Genomic DNA, 16,240 nt, shown 5'->3' with positions numbered 1-16,240 from the left:
TCACAAGAAAAGATACCATATGTGACACTGTGTCATTTCATCTGGAATCTAAACTATAACCTATCGACTGAACAAGTTAATGTTCATGGTTTCTCAAAGTTTAGTTTAAGTTTAAGATAAGATGATGTTGATCTCCCAGAGGGGAAATGTAGGTGTTACAGCAGCATTTTCAAAAGTTCATAACATGTAGTTTATGCACACCTGGGGGCGAGAAAGGCTTAGATGTAGTGAGCAAAGATGGCTGATTGAATACTCCACAGCTCTGTTAAGATTTGTGTTAAGACTTAAAGCCTTTGCAGAACACGTATTTCAAATTGCTTTTGTATTGTCCTTCTATAAAACTGTAACAACGTCCGCAACGATATATTTGGCAGTTGGACATCATGAGCATGACAACAGCGTGCACCTCTTCTTCTTCTTCTTCTTCTTCTTCTTCTTCTTCTTCTTCTTCTTCCTCTTGCTCCTCTTGTTCTTCGTCTGCCATCTACTGGATCAAAGTGTGGAGATAACGCACTTGTAATGTCAATTAAAGTAGTTTGGCTTCATATTATCGGCTCTATTATTTGGCTATATATTTTATTTTTTAATATAAATTTGCCATTATGCATATATACATACTTTCGTCAATAGCAGTACACATACAGTACCCACAACTGCCTCAAGCAAAGTGATACTGGCAGCTATACCAGTCTACATCAGAATATTATCAAATATAACTATAGATGGATGAAGTACAAAGCAAAAAAAAGATGAAATTAGCAAAAAACTTCACAGCAACATCAACTATACCTTAACAAAAGCTCAGAACAAGCAGGACAGTGTTTACTGTTCATGTAGAAACGTGCAGCACGTTGACTATGCAGCTGGATATGTGCAGGACTGACCTGCAGTCACTCTGTGAATGAGCACACGCGATGAAAGACATGAAGCAGGCTTCTCGTTGTTTTTTTTCTCTACATTTCATATATTGCAACCTGTCTGATATAAACTTGCAACAGCCGTGAAATCAGCACTTGCGTAATGTGCGTGTGTGTTTTTTAAAAAGTACTTTTATTGCTTCTTCTGAGGTTCAGTGAACTTAGTCTAAGCACCTGCCATATGGGAGGATGGTTGAAAAATACAGACAAGGCCGCCCGGGCCATCAATAACAGCCTATATTTACTCAGGCCTCTTAGAGTGACTGTGTGTATGTTCACACTTTCTTCTACCTCTCAATTAAGGTACATTATGACAATTTATGCTTACATTTCTATAAGTGTTGCTTTGCTCAAGGTGCCATGTTAGCAGCAAACAGCAAATGTAAGGTTTTTTCTCTTTGAGGCGTTGCGGGTCTTTCTGCTCCCGCCGAGCTGACCTCTCTTTATAACGGTCAATTTAATTTAATGTACCATTATTGTAGTTGACGTTGCCCTTTGCTGGTCATTAAACAGGACACATCAGATTTATTTAAACGCTGTCAGTGACTTAATGAAGTGTTGAAAAATGTTGGTATAATGAACTAATTTTAAATTAGGATGTCAGTGTAATAAATGTTTAACAATCCTTGACTCTTCTCTGCTTTGTCGTGTTTTGTGTCCTTTGTTTCTGGATATTGTAGACACTGTTTTTTAATAGTTCGCTGCTCTATCTGATTTATTGGCATGAGGTTTTGTTTAAGCCACAGCTTTGGTGCAAAGACTGAGCGCATTACATGGCTTGTTACGTACCTGAGCCCGAGCCAGCATGTTGCTCGGAGCCAAATAATAACAGGATCCTCCTATCTGGACCCACCCTGACTCTCCAAACTGTTCGGCTGATGATGTTTCTGTTGTGTAGCTTAGCAAGTCAATCGATTGAAATAAATCATCAAGTTATAAAAGGCCTGGAAATGCTTTCTTTGTTATGAAAGTCATGCAGTTGTGTCTGTCAGCAGGATATCTCCAAGCCCTCCAGTAAAAATTTGGTGGATGAATAGATTTACAAGCCAGGGAACATTTTGATTCAGTTGTGTTAGTCATCAAAATTAACTGCAGTAATAAACTGCCTGAGAAAAGTACCTGCGAGCATCCCTGCAGAAATCAATAATTTGTAGCGAAAGCCGTGATGTCTTTGAATGCAACAGCAGGTCGAGGAAATAATCAATGTTGGCAGAGGTTTGTATCTCTACTCTGAGAGCTAAGGTGCCATTATCATCCAGCAGCTGTGAAATTGTTTGCAGTGTCATTTTCTCAAATTCTCTCTGACTTTACAAAATCATTTCTCTGCATGAAGCAGAACCAAAACGCAATGAAAAAAGCCTTCGACACCGACCTGGACTTTCCTTTTCTACATTAGATAGCAGCAACAACCTCTTCTAATCTATAGCAACCTTTAATTACTGTTCGTCTAATTGTAGTCTGCAAAATTAAGGTTAAAGTTAAGGTTACTTTATTGTCTCCCGTGGGAGAAACGTCTTTGCACATAAATACGTTGATCTCACAACATGAACAATTTGTAACAGAGTTGATTTTTGAGCCTCATTTCCAACTCATACAGGGACTCACAGCAGTCTTTTCTGAAAAATGCTTTAAATCGTACCTGTCTGGATGCATGCCGGGTCTTATGTTTGAAAAACGACGAGCCACTCGCTCTCTGCTGCCTGTTGGGTGGTGGTGTGTAACTGAGCTAAATGCTGTTCCAGTAAGGAAGAGTAGCGAACTATGCATGTACAACTTCTAGCAAGAGTCTATGGGGAATGATTTTTTGCAGCTCGGGCCAGAAAAATGTCAGATATTACTAATTTTAGACGATGTAGAACATTTTTATTCTACATTTTTATTGCATATTATACATTTTACTCGCCTCATCCTTTTACCATATAATAAAAATAATAATACGTTTTGTGTTCCTGTCATCATACTACATTCTATGGCAGCGATAATTCAATTAATCAACTATTTTGATAAATGATTAATCGTTTTAGCAATTTTTCATGCAACAGTATCATTCTTTAATGTTAGGATTCGCTGCTTTTCTTTGTAATTAATGATAGTAAATGAAAAGTCTTTTGGTTTTGGACTGTTGAAATAATATATTTGATGACCATGATGAAAATAATCATTAGTTGCAGCCCTAATTGTGTACAGCTGCCCCCCTGACACACCACGTCTGTAGGAAAATGTACGCTGGACGTTCGGACCAGCTGTGGAAGTGTGATGGAACAGTCCTCGCCTCTTTACGGGTCGTCCAGACAGCTGTCGGCCATATTGCATTCCCGTCACCACAACAAATAGTGTGCGTGTGGCGGACCACATATAGAGCAGTCCGTGTGCCAACTTTGTCACTCTGGGCCGACACGGCCTCACAAATGTGGACTGAAGTTCAAATGTTCTGATTAATTTACATCAGCAATCCTTATCTAACACAGCGGACCCTCTCTCTTTATTGGGATCAGGTTTTTGAAAGTGAGCTGAGGTGTTTGTCATGAAGCGGTTGTCATAGCAACTGAATCAAATCAGCTGCAACGGTACAAATGGATATGCTGGCTTGTAACAGCAATCAAGCAATGTAATCTCAACTGAAAATCACAACTGATCTTGTGAAATTCAAGTTGAACACGACCTCGGCTTTCCCTCTGATGTTCTTGGCCCTGCGCTTTGTTATAGACTGTTGGCAACACATTAAGTTCCTCATGTCCATGTTCATTTGTAGCTCATCTCTTTGATTTGCCTAAAACAAAGATTAAAAGATCTGATGGAGGATACAAGTCACACTGGAATATCTATGGACACATCAGCAGATGGTTTTTGTTTTCACTCTCATCTTTGTAGTGATTTATTATGTTTGTGGGCGGGAGTCTTATCTCAGGCCGAAATTCCTCTGCAGAATTTCAGCTAATCTTCCAGATCCGTTCAGTTCAGAATAAACCTAATGTATCTTTCTGTGCATTAAACATGGCGACTGTATGTTTCCACAGGTTGGTGGTTTGTCAGCACCGCAGAGGAGCAGGGTTGGGTCCCTGCTACCTATCTGAACTCCCACAGCGGCACACGGGATGACTTGGAGCTGGGCGCCTCCAAAGCTGGAGAAGGTAAGTCTCCTCCTGTCTCTGCCCACACACACACACACGTTCAAAGACAACCTCACACACTCTGTAATACACCCACACACACTTACCGACTATGCCCCAAAATCCTCAGCCTTTGATCTGCGACAAAACGGAGCAAACTCGCCCCGACGCTAGCGGCTGGCGCCGGGCTGGTGTGAGCACCTCTGCCATTATAAGCACGCCTGAACAGAGTGTAGATTCAGGCCTGGGTAAACAGCGAGGAGGAGCGCCAGGAGAGAGCCGACCACAGCCGCTGAAGTGATGTTCTGTACGGCGCAATATTACGTGATATGAGCTCATGAAAGAGGCATGTGTCTCCATCAACGGTGAGGAATAAAACGCGGGGATTTGCGCTCTTTAAATCACAGTTATCGTTAATTGCAACAAGCTCTCGCATGGATTATGCTTTTTCATGCAATGTCTGCATTGCAAGTTACAATGATGAGCAGACAAGTGTTGTTGTTAAATTGTGTGAGCTTACTGACAGAAGGGATCCAAAACCCTGATAAGAAACACACCTATGTAGAGTTCGGTTTGCCAGAATATGACGCAGACACACACGCAGTCATGCAATCATCTCGATAGCCCTGTCGGATTCAGTTATCAAACCATGTGAGAGCAGCTCATGTTGTCCGATTCTTCAAGCATTTTTAAATATAATAGGGCTCATTTACTGTCCTATACACAGACTTTAATAGTTCTGACACACACTGCAACAACTGCAGCCTATTTGTTAAGATTTATGCAGTATTGTGTTAAAGAAAACCCAACAAACTCGAGGCACGGAAATAATTAAGTTGCATGTTACACTCCCAAACAAACATCCAGATTTTCCAGCGCTACGGCCAAAACATCTTTTGTGCTGTACAGTTGTTGTACTGGGTAACAATGGGACCACGGCTCCCCTCGGTGTTGTATATCTTATGACTCAAGGATGGAGAGAGAGGGAGGGAATGCATCAGGATAAACTGCGTTACTGTTTCACAATACGTTAAAATGCCCTCACAGCATACACATTAATCAACGGAGGAGTTCAACGTGTGTGCATACCGCACACACACTAATCTAAATGCAAACATCTCCACCCAACTCTCCTACAGTATATACTCTGCCACAGATAGCTGCAGTTTGCTGCCAGGGGGGGTTTCACGAAGAACAATCTGTCAGTGTAATTAGTGTTTATGTGTCTCAGTCAGTCATGGGAAAGGCATGAAACTCATAAAGAAGCTCTTTGTCAGTCCCGGGGTCTTCAGCAGTCTGTGGCACCACATTGTCACGGAGAAAAAAAGCACTTGTTTTTTTTTGGAAAACTGAATTTGGAATTTTCTAAAAAGCCAAAAAAAGACACATGCTGAAAGCTCAGACAGCTTCAGATGAGACTTTACCCGCTGATCAAAGAGGAAACACGTCCCGATGTTTCTTGTTTTGGTCACATTTTATGCAAAATAAGCTTATTGCTGAAAGGATGTGGGAAATGCTCGCTTGCTAGCAGAGAGTTAGATGAGGGAGGTTATTACCGCTCGAATGTCTGTATGGTAAATATGAAACGATGCAAGCAGCCAGTCAGCTGAGTCTAGCATAAAGAGCTGGGGAAAGGGAGGAACCAAACAGTCTGGCTCTGCCACTGGTTACAAAATCTGCACACCAGCTCCTCTAAAGCTCACACATTAAAACATTATGTCTAAATAGTTTGGCTGGGACTTAGTAAAGTGCTCAGAGGCAAGCACTGGTCTCATAACTAACATGCATAAGATGGTGAATCAGTGATTTTGCAAACTCTCAACCATCTCTCGATCTTTAGTGGCCTTTTGATCGAGCCGGGCTAGCTGTTTCCCCCTGCTTCCACTCTTTGTGCTAAGCTAAGCTAACCGATGGGTCACTGCGGCGTCACATTTACAGACATTCTCCGCCAGAGAGTGATTAAGCATATTTACCCAAATGCCCAACTTTAAATTTCTTTGTAACAGCTGCATGTTATTGTTTTTTCTTAGCTTCATCACATCAACATCTGCAATTATTGATTTTAAACTGTATGTCAGAGTATTTCGTAGAGCTGCAGCGATTAATGGATTGATAGATTAACTGATTAAAGGATAAATTCACCCCACACATGGATGGAAAGTCCGGTGGAGTTGTAGTCCACAGATCATTTCTGTGTTGCAGCGTTCTCTTAAAGATCTGAAGTAGCTGGAGACTCGTTATAAAACAAAACACAATAACTGAAACAACATAAAGCAGCTTGATGGGAGTAATCCAAATCTCTGGAAGCCCCGAGATCCCAAATTGATTTGAGACTTGAAACTTCACCGGACTTTCCATTGACACGGGGGTTAGAAAATAATGACTCACTTTTATTTTTTGGGGAATTTATCCATTAAACTCCAACTTTTTTGATAAAAGATTAAATCTGTTTGAGTCAAAATAAATGTCTCCGGGTTGTGGACAAAACAAGACATTTAAGGACGTCATCTTGGGCTTTTAGAAAACGTGCTAACGTCGATATTATCCACCATTTTCTGATATTTTATAAACCATCAACTGATCGATCACTCGAGAAAACGATCGACAGACTAACCTACAGTGAAAACAGTCATTAGTTGCAGCCACAGTTGGCAGGAATCCTTTCCATCTCTGCTGTTTTACCAACAAAAGTCAGAGGGAAATAAAGACTCTGACAAATCCAACCAGCGGCACCGTCAGCTGCTCTATTAATTGGCATTCCTGCAGCACCAATGTGTGTCCCAGATGCTCTAACGCAACAGGATGGGAAAACCGTGCTAACAACATCCTAATTACAGGCCACGGAGACGATGTCCTGGTTTAACACTTCCTCTGTAACCTCCATCCATCCATCCATCCATCCATCCATCCATCCATCCATCCACACTAACTGTCCACCATGCTTGTACTTTGTGGTCTCGTTGTTTATGTCCTCCATGTTGTGGCTAATAACGGGGGCTCTCTCAGCTGGATCCATGTCATTTTGTGTGCTGTGTGTTTGTGCAACATTTGTGCTCGCTCTTCATGTCTCCCATGTTTGTTTGTGTGTCTGTGTGTCGTCGTCTGGTCACCACGTGTTGTCTTGTCAGTTACTAAGCGGCATAAGGCTCATCTGAAGAGGCTGGACCGGAGATGGACGTTGGGGGGTGTCATCAGCAGGCAGCAGAGCCGAGGTGAACTGAGACAGACGCTGCATCACCTCCCTCACCTCCCTTTGTTATTGTTCTCCTCACCCCATCTCACTCGTCGTCTCTTATCACACGGCTCGACTCGTCCCTGTTCGCATGCACATACTTGTCGAGTCTTTCATCCTGTGTCATCTTCCAGCAAATGCATTTATCATGAGCCACACAATCCACCACGACTAACCACTAATTGACGTTAATATAAAACGAGCCTGGAAAGCAAAGGTGAACTCAGCAACTTTTTATACGCGCCAATTATCGACGCTCAGCTCAAATTATGTTACAAAATTGCCCCATGTAAGCATTTTTTGTTATAATTAAACACCCAGTGCCAAAACCAGTCTTCAGAGGAGAAGATTGGGAGAGAAAAAAAAAGAGCGACATCTGAAAGCAGTTGCGTAATAGACTTAGGAATGCCTCATGTTGCATTTTAGAGCCATATTTTGCTTTTTTATGAGCGAATGAAGCGTGCATGTAGTTTTCTAATGAGTGTGGTAGAAACAGACGTCTATCCTGCTGTGGTGCAGATAGCAACCAGTATTGACAGATAAACAAAGAGCGTTATAGAACAAGAAAATTCTCAATCACAGACTTGCACATGTTAAATGGCCAAGGGCTTTTTTTTTTTTCACAGGGGATGCGTTTGGATTGCTGACAGAGGAGTGAGGATAGGCTATTGAGTTCAGCTCAAACTTTGGCAGCGGACGCCGCTCTCTGGAGTCGAGAGTTGTTTCCACCCTAGGACTTAAATCCTGCTTTGTGTTAGAAAAAAACGCCTGATATTTTGCTGACTCCACGAGAATGATTTATAACACTGATGCAGGCGATGCATGTTGTGGTTAACATAACATCTGATTCAGAGTTTCCCTCCGTGGCACCGCTGGATATTGTTTGAAAGAGGAGGCTGGTGAGAGGAGAACGGTTTACCAGCCTCGACACAAAGAGGCCGGAAACACCAGGCAGAAGGAAAATAAAGCGTACAGAAATACCTTTGCTGCAGTTTCTGCAAGTAAAGGGAATTACAATCCCACACCCGCTCGAGCTCCTACACAACCTTGGAAACGGGTGGAGAAAAAGGAAACTGGAAAAATGTGTCACCACAGTGTTGATTCCTGTGTACCAACTGGGAGGACAGCAGCCTTTTTATGGGCTCTTCTCCTTTTTGAGCAAACTTCTCCTCCCTGTGCTGACTGCTTCCAGACAGGAATCGCTGTAATGACAGGAAATGATGTCTTAGCTCTGCCCCTGGCCTCATGGGAAAGCATAAATCAGCATGAAGCCTGTGCTCTCTATTATGTGCTGAGTTAGGAGATGCTGCTGTCACACTGTCAGGGCACCAGCCTCCCCCTGGTCGATACCAGTGAATTTAGTTAGCAAGTAGTAGATATTACAATAAACTACATTTTAGGGACTTTCCTGGACTGCTGATCGTAGAGAGATGACAGAAAATGAGGGCAGAGAGAGAAGGGAAACGACTTGATGGGATGTTGCGGATCACGATCGGTGCCTAAAGGCAGGGACACAGATTACTGTCGAGCTGATTACGACTGTGATTTGGGGCGTGACGACCAAGTTGGTCTGTTCCAGTTGGTGTTTATTGACAGATGAAGTCAGAAACTGTGTGATGTAGTACAGATTATTATCGCTGCAAGATGCTTTTTACAGTCATTTTTCTTAAAACCTGTTTGACAATGGCAACCGATGAGGTCACTCGTGTGTTGCCTGAGGGGGACGTATCGATAAATAAACAGCTTTAGCTGAAGTGAGCTTCATTAGCTGACTCACCTCCAATGGATGCATCCAGGATCTCATCCAAAATCTGCTCGCTTTCCTTCCTTTTTTGGCCTTTTCTGTGCGAGTGTCGCTGCATATAAACAGTGCTAGCTGCTAGTTGCAGGACATGTTTGTTTTAGTAGAAGAAAACACAAAAATTGGCGTTCTCACTTGATTTGTAGGGTCATTTAGCGCCTGAACTCCAGTGGTTACTGACCAGTCGTTCACTGTGTTGTCCAGTGTATTTGCTCAGTTGTCAGGTTTATGCTCCTTCCAAAAACAACTGTTTAAGTTGGTGGGAACAGTTGTTCTGTATGTGAGCTTTGTCCAGTATTTCCGCTAGTCCTTAGGTTTGCGTCGAGGTTTGAAGGAAAACATTTTGTCCAGTCTGTTGGAAAGCAGTCTCGCTCTCTATTTTTCCTTCTATCTGCACTGGCAGTAAAGACATCCCTTCCTGAAGTGTTTTCACAGTAAGTGTTGTTGTTTCATGCAAAATGCATTGAGGTGAAAGCAGTCTGAGGCAGTAAAATCGAGTGGGTCTTTTTTGTGCCAAACCTCCTTGTTGGGTTTCCACACAGTTACCTTGCAGGGACAGTAACAGAAAGAGGGAGATTTGTGTCATAAATACTGTAATGTTAGAGGAGACGCAGTTGATTTGTCTTTCTCAGACTGCTGAGACCTTTTCTTCAAATATCGATTCAAAGTTGTAAGATGGGATCACTTGGAGGCCAGTAGAGACAGGAGGAACAATAAGTCAACAGCAGTGCTTTTAATGTACGTCAGGGGCGTGGTTCATGTGGTGCGCTGACTTTAACATCGGTGGCTTGGACTAAGCGTGCGCCCACACGCACATCTGAATAGCATTAATGTACCATTAGCTGCCAACATTACAGTTACAGTTCCTTACAGTCTGAAACATTTTACATTACATTCATTTAGCTGACGCTTCTATCCAAAGTGCGTTTAAAAGATAAATAGTCCTGCCAATCACAACACAGCAGCATGCGACCAAACAACTGTACTATGAAGCTTCCATATCTTATTCTTTGCTTTGAAAGAAAACAATGTGCATCACAATACTCGTCAAATAGTTGGTTCGAACTAAGATCCTGCATCTTAACGGGGAAGATAGCCGATCATACTTAAGGCTAATGGGGTGGCAAACGTCCCTGTTGGCATATAAGCATGTGAGTATTATAAAGACTTTAACCCCAGTACTCCTAGTTTGTGTTGGGAATCAAACTGTAGCTCTTAATGTAATACTTTCACAATATTGTAAAGTTTCCCATTATAATGATGATAAAACTACAATTTGCTTTTTCACTCAACAAAAATATATAAATGCAACACTTTAGATTTTGCTGCTATTTCTCACAAGCTGAAGTAAAAAATTTAGAGACTTTTTACGAACACTTTTTCCTGATACTGACTGCCACTCCTCCCCCTTCTGCATATCGGTAACCCGACACATGTGAAGTCCGTAGTTCAGGCCTGATAAATGTCTTTTCTCAAGATAAAACGGCACATTTTTAGAGTTGCCTTTTATTGTGACCAGTCTGAAGCGCACCTGCGCACTAATCATGCTGCTTAATCAGCATCATGATCATGCCGCACCTGTCAGGTGGATTGATTATCTTGGCCAAGGAGAAGTGCTCACTCACATCTGAGAGAAATAATTATTTTGTGTTCATAAAAAAAAGTATTGAATCTTTTACTTCGACTTCAGAAAAGAAAGCACTGCCTTTATATTTTTGTTGAGTTAACTTTTATCACATCACACTGTCTTTGTTGCAGACTGCAACAATGGCAAAAAAAGAAAAGAAAATCTAAATGCAAGAATTCATTATGGCTGGTAGTCGTTCCCTGGATTATTAAATTCTTTCAGCTTCATAAAAAATAAAATTACAGACAAATCTAATGTGCCAAAGACCATTTTAACACACTCAGCACATCTACTTGCACATCTAGCCGCTCAGATGCACTTGTGATACGGTAACTGGAACTATTCTGCTTTCTATCATTAAAAACTGCTGCGTAATAAAAGGCTAATTATCCTTTTATCCTCATCTCTTATTACTTCAGTGTGATTATATTAAGTATCCCCAGTATTCTTTCTCTTTTTCTTTTCTTTTCCAATGATTACATGTTGTTGTCAGAGATCTCACAGCCCTCATAATCTTGTTGTCATTCTGTGCTCTGGCTTTGGCAGAAGAGAAGTACGTGACAGTGCAGGCCTACACCAGCGAGGGCAAGGATGAAATTGCTTTTGAGAAAGGAGCCATTGTGGAGGTCATTCAGAAAAACCTGGAGGGCTGGTGGTTTATCAGGTAAACGTCTGCTCACATGCCTCAGACATTTGTTATTTCTTTCATCAAGAAAATAGGTTTTCTTATCATTTTCTCTTTCAACTTACTTTCCAGGTACCAGGATAAAGAGGGCTGGGCTCCAGCTTCTTACCTGAAGAAGATGAAGGATGACCTCTCACCCCGTAAGAAGACTGTGACGGGCCCAGTGGAGATCATTGGAAACATCATGGAGATCAGTAACCTGCTTAACAAGAAAGCCTTGAGTGAGAAGGATGTGCAGACTGAAGGTGTCCCAGAGAGCCCCCAGGTGGCCAGGAAGGAGATCAGCTTGCCAATTCCTTGTGCTGCAGACTCCAGCCCTGTTAATGCCCCACAGGATGGAAAAAGTAAAGCAGAGCCGGCCTCACCAGCGATAGCTCGCATCGCCCCTCATCGGGTGGAAATTGGTTGGTCATCTCACTTAATGCATTGTTCAATTTCTGTCAAGTTTGGCCAATAACTATTTCTTCAAATTTGAACTGTATGTTTTTTTTTTCTCCCTCTGTGACTTTCAAAGGTTCTCCAGTTCTCAGGCAAAAACCTCCTCCTCGAAGAGATGCAACCCTGGTAAGAGTGTTATATTTTTAGCCATCCATCCATTCCTCTGGTCATCCAGGCATTTAATCATCTTTTATCGACTGAGGATCATGGAGCTTGAAAGGCTGCATTTATAGGGGCTCATTTAATCTAATTTTGTACTTGATATTTCCATGTGAAAGCTATTTTTTAACTAATTATACCTTTTTTTAAGCGATGGGGACCAAATTGGTGATTTCAAAAAGTGGTGTCTCCAGCGTCCACAGTGTAAATGTCGCCTATGTATTTAAATATGACATTATTAGATACTAATGCATCAGTGTGTAAGCAGCATTTTATTGCTGTAGCTGGTCAAGGTGGCGCTTGTTTTTACTTCTCTATATAAGTTCGGTATTTTGGTCCAGTGTTTTCCAACTTAGGCCCCGTCACAAGATAAATCTGAGGAGTCATGAGATGATTAATGGTACAGAATGAGAAGGAAAAACAAAGTTCTTGCAGAAAATGTTTTATTACCTTTTTTTTGACCGTGTTGCAATGTTTGCTTTTGAGCTTGAGTAATTGTAGTCGAGTGTGAAACAATTATGAAAAAGAGTTTAAAGGGGCCACAAGACGAGAGGGTTTAAAACTGGCCTAAAATCCAACAATATACAGTATTTTATGAGATGATCAAACACTTTTTAATGTCAGATCTAATCTGAAAACTGACAAGTCACTCCAGCTGTCAGACAGATGGACAGGAATACAAATTAGCTGCCCTTGCTCTGTGTTATTTACAGTATGACTGACGGTGCCAATTTCATTTGTGCTTAGGGATTTCAGTTGCCCTCCCCACCAGAGCCCCCTACAGTTGAAGCAGAGTATTACACCATCGCAGATTTCCAGTCCTGTATATCTGATGGCATCACTTTCAATGGAGGACAGAAAGCAGAGGTAAGAATCCTTTTTTAAGAGAAACTTCAGTTACAACACAATTAAATGTGAGCACTTACTATTCTGTATATCTCTACATTCATCATAGCTCAGTAACAACTCAGCCATCTAAATCTAAATAATGTATCAAATGTATTAAACGCCTTCTTATAAAGACTAAAATCTATCGTGAACATGTGTTTTAGGTCATTGAGAAGAACTCCGGTGGATGGTGGTATGTCCAGATTGGAGAGAAGGAGGGCTGGGCTCCCTGTTCCTACATCGACAAACGCAAAAAGCCCAACCTGAATCGTAGAACGAGCACTCTGTGCCGCCCAAAAGTTCCACCCCCAGCTCCACCTGTCAAAAAACAGGACTCAGTGGAGACTGCACCTCCCAGCAGCCCCGGGTCTGAAGCTCCAGAGTCCCCTGTGTCTCCTGGAAGGCCCGTGTATGAAGAGCCAGAATATGACGTCCCTGCAATCGGTGATCTGGACCTGGAGTCTGAGTTTGAGTTCCTGAGGGGAGAAGCTTCCTTGGTGGATGTAAAGAACGAGGACACTTCCTCTGAGAGGGGATCCCACCTGTCCTCCAAGCCTTCTCCGGCTTCATCACTCCACAGTGCCTCCTTCAAGATGGGTGAGTCGTTTGAAGATGGCCACGAGGCAGAGGGCGAGGCGGAGGCAGAGGAAGAGTGTATCTATGAGAATGATGGCTTCCGACCCTTCAGGGAGACACCAGAGAGGCAGTGCAGCAGGGACTCAAATTCCTCCAAGACAAGTGTCTTGTCAGAAGCTGGCAAGACTGCAAACCCATCATCAGGTGGATGGAGACATGCAGGGAACAAGTTCAAGATCGACTTGAATGGGAGTCCATTTTCAACCAAAGCTGAGGAGGCAGCCAGTCCTAAATCTGCCTCCACTGAGTCAACCCCAGATCTGTCCAGAACCAAGAAAGACCAAGAGGACAGCAAGGCATCCTTTTCCACCAAGTCTTCCTCTAAACTAAAGCCAGTCGTGAGGCCTAAACCACAACTGGCCAAGGCCTCCAGTGCGGAGAAGATGGACATCAGCACCTTGAGAAGACAGCTACGACCAACAGGGCAGCTGAAGAATGGCACCAAAACTAAAGGTGAGGACTCTGAGACAGCTTCAGTCATCTCCTCAGAGGACTCCTTCTCCTCCCAGAGCACATCCGATCTCTCCTCCATTTATTCTAAAGGCAGCCGGGGAGACTCTGACCTGGAGGGCTGCAGCCTGTTTCGCACCACAGATCCATATGAGAAAGTCCAAGAGTCTGAGCTCAGCTTCCCTGCTGGAGTCGAGGTGGAAGTGTTGGAGAGGCAGGAGAGTGGTTGGTGGTACGTTCGTTGGGGAGATACAGAGGGTTGGGCTCCAACTTACTACCTGGAGCCCGTCAGGCAACAAGATGACATGGCCGGGTCTGAATCTGATGGCACCCCGACTAAACCTGGAAGCCTCAGTAAGTCAAACAGCCTGGAGAAGAATGAGCAAAGGGTGCAGGCATTGAACAACATCAACCAAAACCTAAAGAAGGTCACCCCACCCATCCCCTCCAAGCCTCCAGGTGGCCTCTCCAAACCTACCGGCTTGTTCGGTTCACGAAAGCAGAACAGTGCCAAACAGCAACAGGTTGTACGACCTCAGTCTGTCTTCATATCAGCCCCGATCAGGGATGGTCCCAGCCCTGTTGGCTCTCTCAGGAGAAATGAGTCCCTCAACTCCACGGACCACCCTCGTGCCAGCCCCACAGTGCGACGCAATGCCTCCTTTGGGACTGTGCCGCGCAGCATGGCGCCAAACAACATAGCACTACCCAGCAGATTCAGATCTGGTACGGATAGCTCTGACTCCCTTGGCCTCAGCTCTCAGAAGAATGCCCTCCCTGTATCCACAGTGAAACCCAAGCCCCACATCATCCACAACAACCTCAGAGAGGTGTACGTCTCCATAGCAGATTATCACGGCGACGAGGAGACCATGGGATTTCCTGAGGGTACGAGTCTGGAGGTCCTGGATAGAAACCCCAATGGATGGTGGTACTGCAAGATTCTGGACAATGGCAAACCACGGAAGGGATGGGTTCCCTCAAATTACCTCGAGAGAAAGCACTAGCGCTCATGTGTGGAGCCGGCGGAGCTCTGAACATGCGTGTAAAGACTACTCAAACAGATGCATTTATTTTGTAAAAAAAAAAAAAAGGCTAACCCTAAGACGATAAGTAAGGATCGAAATCTTACCCGGTACCTTTGCCAAAAAAGAGCAGCCAGATCAAATCGTGACTTTGAAATGAAATGAGACATCTGGTCAAATGAGTCGACATGAGACAGTGCGTGAGACGTTGCATTAAGAGCAATATATTGGGACTTAATGACACAGCCAAAGAGAACACCAGAGTGGAAGAACGATTTAATGATAGTCTTACCATTAACTTGAACTAAGATGTCCTTCAGTGCCCACTCCTTGAACCTTTTCTCTGTAAGTTTATAATGTAATTTTTTAAAAACCTTTTTAAGCATTTAAAGCTGATTGCATGTTTGAAATGATTCATTATACTGACGATGCCTTGAGCTGTTGAATTAAACCCTCTTTCTCCTCCTTTCCGTAAAGAAAATCTCAGTTGTTGCCAAAGCTGCTTTGTGTTAGTCTCAACTTGGTGCTGACTGTTTGCATGTTTTTTTTTTTATACTGCTTTATACTGTATGTCACCTTTTATGTGAAATATTTTATCCATTTAATTGTGTAATATTGTCCTAACGAAACAATTTGTGAGCATCTCTGAGTATCACAGTATTTTCTTTTCCTTAGATATAGAAACAGTCCCCTGAACTTTGTTTCCTTTCAGAGGCTAATATGTCCAAAATTAAACCTTCCCTAACGTCAGTGAAAATAATATTTATTCATCATTTAAAAATCATATTATTACTTATTTTATTGTTATTGTAAGAAATTTACTGATATAAAAATAAAATCACAACAGCTTAACTGCTCTTTTTAATCATGATAACATTTTGAATTTCTGCTGGGCAGTAAATTTGACATAACTCTTCAGCTGCAGTCGTACTGGGATGCTCACTTTTGTTTTATGTTAACTGTGTGACCAGTGATGATCACTGAAGTGCCAAAACAAAGAATTAAATAAATGAATGCACTTTTGAACAATTGTTAGTACTTTCTTTTTTTAAACTCTCATCACTCATGGTTGCCGGATGCCCACACGTCAGGTTTGGTCCTCGAGTGCAGTGGATCCTAACTCCCACAGCCAGATTAACTCAAGTACCTCATGAACACCACCCACCGTGCTCCCAATGTGTTCTTATGAATGGGCTCTACTGGATGTTTTTTATTGAGCAATATAAAAAGGAGATGTTTTTAAAGAACTTTTTCATTCAGTTGAATTTGTAA

At 42.6% G+C, this 16,240-nt stretch overlaps 1 protein-coding gene across 1 annotated transcript in view; it reads left to right on the top strand.

Moving 5' to 3' along the window:
- LOC141009892 (SH3 and PX domain-containing protein 2A-like) overlaps positions 1 to 15,984 on the top strand; it is a 55,588-nt gene extending 39,604 nt beyond the window's left edge. Inside the window, exons 8-14 of the mRNA XM_073482633.1 lie at positions 3,935 to 4,048; positions 7,156 to 7,239; positions 11,234 to 11,351; positions 11,445 to 11,776; positions 11,887 to 11,936; positions 12,717 to 12,836; positions 13,022 to 15,984. Coding sequence (XP_073338734.1) covers positions 3,935 to 4,048; positions 7,156 to 7,239; positions 11,234 to 11,351; positions 11,445 to 11,776; positions 11,887 to 11,936; positions 12,717 to 12,836; positions 13,022 to 14,950 — 2,747 coding nt within the window. The 3' untranslated portion in view covers positions 14,951 to 15,984. The remainder of the gene's footprint in view (positions 1 to 3,934; positions 4,049 to 7,155; positions 7,240 to 11,233; positions 11,352 to 11,444; positions 11,777 to 11,886; positions 11,937 to 12,716; positions 12,837 to 13,021) is intronic.
- The last annotated feature ends 256 nt before the right edge of the window (positions 15,985 to 16,240 follow it).

The sequence above is a fragment of the Pagrus major genome, chromosome 15 (assembly GCF_040436345.1).
Source record: "Pagrus major chromosome 15, Pma_NU_1.0".
Taxonomy (NCBI): Eukaryota; Metazoa; Chordata; class Actinopteri; order Spariformes; family Sparidae; genus Pagrus; species Pagrus major.
The sequence above is the reverse complement of the archived record's forward strand: the minus strand, read 5'-3'. Positions and strand labels throughout refer to the sequence as shown.